General features: G+C 27.4%; 2 protein-coding genes across 2 annotated transcripts; both read left to right on the top strand.

Moving 5' to 3' along the window:
• Nucleotides 1-325: 325 nt before the first annotated feature.
• On the top strand, nt 326-3,123 carry LOC112599357 (mitochondrial import receptor subunit TOM40 homolog; the record flags this gene model as incomplete). Its single annotated transcript, XM_025346231.1, has 2 exons — nt 326-418; nt 2,695-3,123. Coding segments are annotated over 2 exons (522 nt in total), but the record flags the coding sequence as incomplete, so codon positions are not given.
• A 5,141-nt stretch (nt 3,124-8,264) lies between these two features.
• Nucleotides 8,265-11,447, top strand: LOC112599370 (pseudouridine-5'-phosphatase-like). Its single transcript, XM_025346254.1, has 4 exons — nt 8,265-8,328; nt 8,964-9,182; nt 9,622-9,854; nt 11,039-11,447. The coding sequence occupies exons 1-4, from the start codon at nt 8,265-8,267 to the stop codon at nt 11,234-11,236; spliced, it is 714 nt and encodes a 237-aa protein (XP_025202039.1). The 3' UTR covers nt 11,237-11,447.

Raw genomic sequence — 11,447 nt, 5'->3', positions numbered from 1 at the left:
AGGTAGCTAGTTAAAGTAATCCATTGTGTTATTCGACGTTATTGTAGCTTTAATTGTACTTGTACGTTTTTTTCTATCTACCTTTATTATATTTTTAACTTAAAATTATTTTATTTCATAATTAGCATAATTAAAAACCTTTCTTCTTTTTGTTAGTTCATTTGAATTTTTAGTACAATTCTGCACAGGGTTTGATTTATTGACATTAAAATTCATTTACCTCATTGGTTCATTGAGGATTTTCAAAATTCTTAATGTGTCTCATGAAGTTTTAATTTAGAGATTTACAAATTTGATTAGCAAATTCTTAAAAATTAATTATTCATGTCCAATCAATTTAGACTACTGGTTTCCTGACCGTACTCTGTTCTTGTCCATCGATCTAGTGTTGAAAGACTGTTCTTTCCAAATTTTGCAAGCAAAGTTAATATATTGTAATATTATATGTTTTGGTAAATGTTTACTATAAAAATCTATCTACACTTCGACAATAAATTTAAGTCCATAGATAAACATGTCGCATTTTTAAGGATTTGAATGCATACAGACTTAGTTTGTTACATGACTTGTCTGCACGAGTAGTGAATAATAAAAATAAATAAAAGTACAATTTTTTTATTTTGATTGGCTTTATTAGCAAAAGCAAGAGAACTTAAAACTTTTAGACAGGAAACCTATAATGTTTTAAACATTTCTATTTTAATGAATGTGGTTTGTCTATCACTTTAGTTCATGGAAGGAAAACTCAATATACAAGTAGAGTAACCCGGAGTATAATGGCGCATGGGGCAAAATGAACTATTATGTATGAATAATTTAATATTTGCTATCTGGTTAAGCTATTTTGTTATTATGATTTAATTATCATAGCTAAACATGATAAAACATTTTCTTCAGTAGTTGGTGCTGTTTTAACGTCAATATGAAGTTAGATTATTAATTTTGTTTGTTTCATGTTAAATTTTAGTAAAATAGAAGTAGTTATAAATATCTACTAATCAATGACACGTTATGTATTGCTTTTATTTATTTTCGTATAGTAAAATTAGGAGACTATACGTCAATACTTGTAAAATATTGATATCATAACAACTTAATTTACTACATTTTTATTTATGTAAAAAATCATATTGGAGTCGTATGGCTTATTGAATATGGCAAAAGTGTGCAGTATTTCTTATCCGATTACCTATAGATAATAATAAAAGTATAATTTTAAAAACATTTTATTTTTATAGCTTCAAAATGAATATCTACGTTGTTTAATTATATCTTTCATAACAAGATGTTTATTATATTTACTAGTTGACAGTTGTTTATTTTCTGCTTGATATATATATATATATATATAGTTGTTATTGTTTTAATTTTATTTTTTTAAGGTGATATTGTGATATTATGCTATACCTAAATTAAAAAGTTGTTTTCATTTTATTTGTTCTGCCTACATTTATTTAATTTGATAATAACAAATAAAATAATAATCAGTTTTAGATAAATAAAATAGATTTTTATGAATTAATTTAGCATGCGCCTTTTTACCACACTAGGTGGGCACTTTTACCACATCCACGGGTTAAAAAGACTCATTAATTAAAATTTCTAATTGTTTAGAATTTTTGGTAATTGTTTTGGTAAAATCAACTTTTGACTCGAAAAATTTAATTTACGGTATATGTGTCATAGGATAACAACATCACAATATGCCAAAAACTTGTATATATTACCACATAACTATTGTTAAATAAAAAGTGTGCTATTATACTTCAGGTTACTCTATAATATTATCAGACTTGTAAAAAATATTTTTGATAAAATATTGAGATATTATTACTATTCGGATAAAAAAGTATTAAAAATACTTTAAAAATGTATTTTATGAACACTCGTAAAGTATTTGAATACAAATAAAAGTATTTATTTTTTAAATTTTATACTATTTATATTTCATACATTAATAATAATATATATGAGAAATCCACCACATCCATGATTTTAATATATTAGTGCCAGCATGGGCAATAATCAATGCATACAATTTAATGTCATAAATCAGAATATTATTAGTAATTTAGTATATTATATAATAATTATTTGGTTTTTACTATTAAATTTATTTAATTTTAGTATAATATAATAGTAATCAGCATTTATTGGAAAAATAGAATAAAAAAACACTTAACGACAATAATGTGAATATGTAAAAGATGTACCTACTGTACAGTATAATTTTTATTAATAATTATATTTTGTGAAACTATATGTCTATACTATATTATTATATTATTAGTTATTAGTTTTTACTTATTTCATACCTATTATTACTTTCTTTTTTTAAATAATAATAAAATAAATAACATTTATAAGTATACCAACTATATCTGGATATTTTTATTTACATAACTGTTAATAATTTTTGTTATGTATTTCTTTTTCATTTTAAAATTTTTTTTTTTTTTTACTGACTGTATTTGTGTTCAATGCACATTTCCTTTATTATTATACAAGAAACAGTGTATATTTTTAAATTAAATACATGTGAAAACAAAAATATATTAGGATGAACTTTAGTGAATTGCAAGTTAAAAATAAAAACTGACTAATCCCTAACTAATAATAAATTGTATTCTTTTATATTTTTACGATTATCGTGTATTGCATTTACTTACCTATCTCGTCTGTGTACTTCGACAGTCCGTGACAGATGAGCTTTCGTTGGGTTTGATTTTGGCGTTCAAGAGGGATACTCCGTGCGATTTAGACAAGTCTCATTTACAGCCAAAACTTGTGGCAAAGTACGCAGGGCCCTCTTACCTGGTCAGTGGTAGGTTAAATATGGCAAGTGGGGCAACCAAACTGGCGTACTATCGTCATTGCACTGATTGGCTGCAAACGGGCACCACAGTCAACCTGGACCCGGCCTGTTCAGAGGCCACTTCTCGATTAGCCTTTCGCATAATTTCGGATACGTCCGTGTTCAGGGCCGCTATCGACACGAAAGGCATTGTCAGCAGCTTATGGGAAAAGCGGCTGCGGGAGAATCGGCTGACCGTGTCGTTGAGCTCGTTCCTCAATCACTCGGTGGATAACTATGGAGTGGGCATCGGGCTGTCGTTCGAGTAACATGTGTTGATAAAACTATGAAGATGACAATTTTATTTATCGTCCATAGTCGCACGCACGTACATTAGTATTCAGCGGCGCGATTTTTGTTATAGTTTCTACGTTTAAAATTGCATTATAATAATAATAATATTTCGTATTAGTACGAAATAGCCGGTTCTTGATCCCCCCCCTGTTTTAGCCCCCTACAATTCCCTACAGCAAAGTAATTAAGCATAAATCACCCCACCTATACTGCGGTTCCATTCGACTCCCTACGTCACTAAGTATCTACATCCCCATCTCTCCTCTATCTATACGGGATGCGCGCGTTATCAGCCCGTCATTACACGTTATCAGAACAGACCACTTTTATACACATATATAACTTACAGTATAGTTTTAGCATAGACCTTATACCATTGATTATATATACTAGTATATATAATCAATGCTTATACTCATAGACGGAGTATGTTAGTAGTTTTCGTGGGAAACAGTGGCTGCCAACCAGGTTGTGCTTAGTATACTGTAATACTAATTATTATCGTATCTTATTATCAATAGTATCATCATTCATCATACTTGTCGCTAAAGTTGTCTAGTGTCTACTATTTTAATTTTACAATATAATCTACTATTATATCTATTTAAATATATTTACTATTTTATTAGAATAATATTTTGTACTAGATAATTTATATCACTGCTTTCACCGTACTACTCTCCTTTATCCTGTCCGGATACTCCTTCTATGAGTATACACTACTATATACCACGTAAGCCGATGGCACTTGTCCGATAAATGATAAGGGCCGGATAAATTATAAAAGTCTAAAATTTATTAGGTAGTTCAATTATTTAAATTAATTGATAAAAGTTATACAAAAACTCAGATCCCGTGCTTTTATTCAGAACCTCTAATTTTCATGATCTTCATATCTTCATTTGAAACCTCGACTTACAAGTTACATTTTACAATTTCGTTGAGTTTTGTTGAGTTTTGCTAACTTGAGAAAAAAAAATGGATTTTGGTAACTTATATATTAACATGAATCGTGTCAGGACCTGATGTTTTGCTCGTTGTATGTAATATCTCGTCCCAAGTGATGTTTGTTACAGTGATTTCTACTGTACTTGAATACAATATTTAAGTATTTTTAATGCTTTTTGAATACTGTTTCTCCAAATTATTATTTTTATTTTTATACACATTGTTGTAAATTATAAATTATCACAACTATATGTACAAATACAATAATTATTAGTAAAAATATCATTTTTTTATTGTCTAAAACAAAAATATTATATTATAGTGGACATAGTTTAACATTTTTGACTTAAATTCTTTTTAAAACCATTTCTTAAATTGAACTAACCACCACAGAATATGTATTTCTTATTAATTTTTTGATTCAAAAAGAATTAAAAGAACATTTTTTTTTTTTACATAATAAATAACATTTATTTTTTAATCACTGACACAAATCTATTGATTTAGTTTTATTTGAATACCAAATAAATAAACAATTATCTAATATATTAAGATAGATGTAGTTATGGTAAGTTGTGATTTTCTTCTCAGATCTTCTTAAATAGTAAGTTTTAAAATTGTATTAAAAACTTTAAAAACACCAAAAATTAACAAATTATTTAAATAGGCAGTATTACCTTTATCATATACAAGTTCAAAGTATAATTCGTTGTTTTAAATATAATAAATTACTTACATATTTGTTTAGATTATGATATTTTTGATATTTTGCATGATCATGATTATTATGTTATCAATCCGGAACATAGTAAGTATTTATAATTTATTTTATTACATTACAGACTGTAATTTACAGTTCTAACACTAAAAACATAAAAATATTGTGTTTATCAACTAAAACACCACTTTTCTAAATAGTTTTACGCAATAAAATAAAAATATAAAATTTCCTTGTTAATTATTATTAACTGCAATCTACTTTTTGATTTAGATAAATGATTGACTACAATTATTTATTAATAATTGGATATCAAACCATAAAAATAGCAGCTTAGCTTCCAAAAGTTCAATATGTATTCAAAAAAGTTCTATAGCAAAATATTATAAATTATAATAATAAAATTATATCTGTTAACTATTTAGGGCATGGCCGTTTTTGACCAAAAACGTACCCTCTTCTTTTAGGCCGATTCACTTTTTGACCAAAACAAAATTTTATACAATATATATATATACCTAACCTAACCGGTATGCGTTAAGAAATTACAACACTTATTTTATTTAATTTAACTCATTAACTTTATTATAAAACTTTTAATACATGATATTTATTTAATTTTTACTATTAACAATCTTCAATGCTTATGTCTTCTTGTATATACGATCTGCGTAGTCTTTTACTCTCGCTTGTGATCGTCTATACAAAAAGACAATAAAAACACTGTGTATGTGACCGGCAGTGACCGGCCTTTTTATAATTAATATCCTATGTGTGTGTGTGTGTGTTTTATCTATTGTTTTTATGATCCGATTATAGGTCATTTTATTATATTGTAATTAAATATTTAATTTTTGTCATACATGATTATATTAATAAATGACTATAGCTAAAGGTCATAATTATTTATTTTATTATACAGTATATAAATATTTAATTACGATTGCTTGTAAGCACATCATTACACTATTTAGACGTAATCAATCATGATCAAATTATGGTGTGCAAAATGAATCTAATTTCGAGCATAATGGTATGTTTAACTGTAAATTTACATCCTATTTAACTTGAAAGTCTGCATGTAAGTATTAATTTATGTATTAATTTTGATTATCATTACCTATAATTGTGTTTCACTTAATTAGTTTATATTGCAGATAGAGATGTTTTAAAATCGGTTCACAATCTAGATGACTATTTAGTATGCTTCTAAGATAATATTTAATTTTTAATTGTTAATACTAGATCCTCTGCTTCCAGTTGTTTCAAAATTATACACGGTACTAGGTGTTCAAAGAGGCACAGAAATAATAAGAAATAATCTGTGATTTATGTACTACAAGAACAAAGAAACAGAGAATAAAATGTTAGTATTAACTGTAAAATAGCTTATTAAAAAAGTTCTATAAATTATATACATAATTTTTTAGCTACTTGACACGTTATAAAAAAAAAAAACTGAAGGGACAATGCCGAGCAACTGCTCACATATCTCCAGACCGTAACAATCATAGGTTGACACTGTCGAAGCAACATAATATACATCCAGCGAGGGAATTCAATCTTATTACTTTATAAATATAAAGTAATACGCTACAAATCTACAATATAACAATATATATAATATATTCGTTTTTTAGATGTATTACTGTACAATGTCAATTTTTGTTCTCAGATATTCTAATTACCCATACGAGTTTAATGTTAAGTTAAAGATTGTTTTCAGTCGTTCAAATTTTATATATACAAAATTCAGTATCAATATCCAATGTATCAGTTTGGTACATTTAAAGCCGGGTACACACGTTTCAGTTAAAACGTTAATTATGACTGATTTATTTTTATTGACGATCCTTTTTACTGAACAATTCGTTTACAAAGTTCAATAATAATGAAAATATTAATAAATATATAACCCGAACATTCTGCAATAACACAAAAATAAGAGAAATAAAAAATAAAAAATAAAGTAGTTAAAAATATAGTTAATAGTAATGGGAGAAGTGGCTGGACTGACACAAGGGACATACGCCTTATATGTAAGTCCGGTATTAAAAATTATTAAAAATACTTGTTCTCGTGTTATTACCTTCCTCCTGTTCTTCGGAGGGTTCTCGAGATCGTGATTCGAGAATATAATCAAATACACCGTTAAGTAAATTAGATGGTAAAAGAATCTGTACTAACAATAAGTATATTGGGCATGCATCTTACCTGGTTTGCCGCAGTGAATACCTGTAGTACGTTCCTTGGAGAAAGATGCAAGGTAACACAAGTTACGATACGACTTAAGAAAAGCTTAAGTTTAAATGAGAAAAACAACTCTGATTTAACTTATAAAAAAGGAAGTTTAGCTGTCGCTCACAGAATCTTGTGGTGTGAAGTATATGGTGGGTTTTGAGTAGAGCTCCTGCTCGCTTGTCTGGTGCGCCTGCGCTTGTAATTTTATCGGTGTTCATGCACTCGATAGTTTGGCTGGTGCTCATGCACTATAGCGAGAGAAGACGACGTGGTCAAGACAGCCTGAGTCGCAGGCGGCTCCAACAATTTTAAAATAATTTTTTAAACTCTGTGCTTGTTAAATCTCGTAAAAATGTTCAGCTGCATTACCTGCATTACCTGCGGAAAAGTTTACATTCAGAAGGGTGATCTGAACAGGAATGTAAAAATCCACGATGAATCAACGATTTCGTACCGGATATGTACGAAGGTTTTCATTCAGAATAACAATCTAACCAAACACTCAAAGAATTTCCATAATATGTACATAGAATATTCACTTTAACTGTAAGTTATTAATTGTATTATTTAAAAAAAAAAAACTGAGATCGCTCGACATATTAATGATAATGAATTTCACAACGCGTTTCGAATAGACGGCGCAATGAAATCTCATGAAATAATAATTATAATTTATATTAGATCGCTTTACGATTATAGATGCCCGCACTCGTCGCTGCCCACTGTGCAATTTATGTTCTTCAACATAAATAGTTTCTTCTACTTCCATGGTTGAGTGAAAAATTAATAAATTTGAAAATGAATAATTTTATTATTGAATCAGATACTAGTGTACGACAAGTGTCTCGTGTGAAAAGCGCTCACATATAAAACACTTTTTGTGTCTTGTAGCGCGATTCTAGTAGCTGGCCACAAAGTGTCTCGTCTGAAAGCACTCTAAATAATTAAAAATAAATAGTGACTTGATACACAGATGACTATCAGTTGTTAGTTGCTGAGTTGTATCATACCGTATCTAATTTATTTCATAATATTATTCATGATTATCAATACATTTTAATTTGATATTCCGTGGCTTATTACATTATAATTTATAATCATTACATCATATCATTTCGTAGCAGGAATTTATTTAACTTACTTATTCTTCATTAAATATAGTGTATGAAATTATAGACATCATCCGATTGATATTAGACTGTTCCAATAATGAGTAAATCGGTATTTAAACCTGTGACCTACGTAATTTTTGATTTGGATGGAACTCTATTAGGTAAGTAAATATACTTATGTGTTGTAGTATAATTATTAATTTCAAATAATAATATAATATATATACAATGAAACTTCCCGATAGCATATATTTTTTTTGAAAACCGGGATATTTTCACTGCTTTTTGATGAGAAAATCTCTAAATAGCAAATATCTAATTTAATCTTAGTTAAAAAAAAAAAAAAATGATAAAACATTACAAAAACGTGCTTATAGTGGTTAACGATTACAAACTCGTTTAAAAACCGATTTTTCACACGAAATTTAATTGTATTTATGCATTTATGCATTTCTTTCTTTATATTTATTTAAATATAAACTGTTAGAATTTTAAAATTATTAAAACATTAATTAATAATATTATAATTTAGTTTAACTTGGCAAATATTTTACTTTTCAAGCATTTATCCTTTATGAATTTCAAAAATGTATAATATCTCTTTGAGTAAGAAAGATGACACTTCCGAGTAGTGGACGAAATTTCGGTAATCGAGAATGTCTGCTATTCAGAGATTTCTCTGTACTTACATTGAATGACTAGTAACGAATGATAATAATGAAAGTTGAAACAAATATTCCTCTATCTAAATACTCGCACGTGCTAGGTACATTATTAGTATTACTATCACATTTAGATACGGAGCGGATTCATAAAAAAACGTTTACAAAAATCGCCAAAGATTATGGCAAAGAATTTCCCGATAATTTACGTTTACAAATCCTTGGAAAACAAGAAATGGATGTGGCTAATTTGATTATCAACACATTGCAACTAAATTTAACACCCGAAGAATTATTACAATTAGCTCGTGACGAGGAAGAAAAGGAATTACAAAACGTAAAACTTATGAACGGTTAGTATGTACTTACTACCTATTCATATTATTTATAGCATTAAATTAATAAAGTAATATTTGGAATTTTTAATAATTGATATTTTTCTAGTTAGGTTAAAAAAAAAAATATGAATTAATTAATTGAAAAAAATATGATATTATTAATTATATAAAATAATATTTCTGTTTATGTATGTGTGTATAAGTGATCCACAGCCAAATCTATAAAATATATAAACATAATATAAAACTTTTGGTTATGTGAATAGTTTTAGAAACATCAGCGTATTTAAATGGGATATTTTCATAAAACATTTTAAATATATTTTGTATAAATAATTATTTACTTTATAAAGAATAAAAACAATAAATCAAATAACCAAATACTATAATATTTGAAAATAATAAGAATTGATAAAAAGTGTTTGAATTTCTCTATTACTTGTTATTCATTTAGGAGTCAAAGATCTCTTAGAATATTTCTGTCGACATAAGGTACCGATGGCGGTGGCAACAAGTAGTTCAGAGAAAAGTTTCTACGTGAAAACGGCTAATCTGCAAAATATATTTTCCGTGTTCCATCATGTGGTCACCGGGTCTTCCGATCCAGAAGTAAAAAACGGCAAGCCAGCACCGGACATATTCAATATATGTGCTTCAAGGTTTCCGGGAAACCCTGCGAACAACAAGGTAATAAACACTTAATAATATTTTTTGGTTTACCTACCTCTAAACGAAGTAGGTACTTTGTATTTTGCTATACCTAGCTAAAAAACAAAAACAATTCATTTATAGGAGTCATTCATCATTTTTTAAATTACTATGTATAATATATATGTAATTTGATCGTAGATTGTTATGGTACCCTAAACTATTCAATACGTTCCCAGGATAGATAGTATTTACCATTTTGTACTAATTTTAGTATATGTGATTTGAATTACCAACAAGTAAATTTAAGTACATATATTGTAATCTACACCAAAATATAAAAAAAACATGTAATTTGCGCCATATTTAAATATTAATTTTAGTAATTTGCGTTACAACAGAAAACAAAATAGTATGTATAATCTATGCCACATTTTCAACTTCAATTATTGGAATTTAGCTTAAAAATGTATCTAGTTCACATTAGTAATAGGCGTTATAGCACATAAAAGTTAATCAAAATATGGACTATTAATAACTTGAACAATTGGATAAAGAATTATAATATTTCTGGTTTTTACATATTATTAATTGAAATATTACTAATTTATTCACAAAGTAAGCACGCGGGCATGCTTAAATCTACAATTTTTATAAGCTTTAATTTTTTTTCTTTTTTAATTTAATAATCTTAAAATTAATTTGATTAATGAATAATTTCAAAAACATATTAATACATTTAAAAATTGTTTTAAAATAAAGCAAATAACTATTTTTATTTAGTGAAAAATGACGCAAATCACAATATTTGTAGTTACAATTAAATTGCGTAGGTATATCAAATAATGTCGTTTTATCTAGTTTAACGTGATGAAAATAACAACTATGAAAAGTGTAACAAATTACCAAAATTAATTTTTAGATATGACACAAACTGCATTGTGTGTTTTTTTCTTCGGTACAAATAACATACGTCCCAGTAAATAAATTATAACCTCTAGTACATCATATTATGTTTATTTAATTTTAAGTTAATATCTATACAATTATTGTTTACAAAAAATACCACTTAAGAAAAATCAAATTTAATTCTAAAGCATTTTTGAATAACACCTTATTTTTATACATACCTACTGCAACAGATTATAATGTTGTGTTGTTCAGTTTTGAAAAATAATGACCATTCTAATAATATATATGCATACATGTTATATAATACATAGTTTCTGGTATTCGAAGACTCGCCAAACGGAGTGACTGCAGCTTTAGCAGCGGGCATGCAAGTGGTTATGATACCCGATCCCATGTTACCAAGAGAATTGACCGCTAATGCTACACACGTGATGGAATCTATGGAAGATTTTTGTCCGGAAATGTTTTTTTTACCACCACGCGATTTCTCATGCTCATGCTCTTCATAAATTTGAGTATATATCGTCGTAATTGATGTATAATTTCCACCTAGCCATTGTACTAACAACATATAAATATAAATTCTAACAAATTTTCCTGGTATTGATTGTTGGGCGGTATTTTAGGTGTATGAAAACGTTACTGAAAAGTTTAATTTTTTAAATATCATTACAAATTAAAAATACCAAATAACATAAAAAACGGTGAAACGTGATTAAA

This window comes from Melanaphis sacchari, unplaced genomic scaffold (assembly GCF_002803265.2).
Source record: "Melanaphis sacchari strain LSU unplaced genomic scaffold, SCAv2.0 Contig50_pilon_pilon, whole genome shotgun sequence".
NCBI lineage: Eukaryota > Metazoa > Arthropoda > Insecta > Hemiptera > Aphididae > Melanaphis > Melanaphis sacchari.
This window is presented reverse-complemented; position numbering and strand designations above follow the sequence as displayed.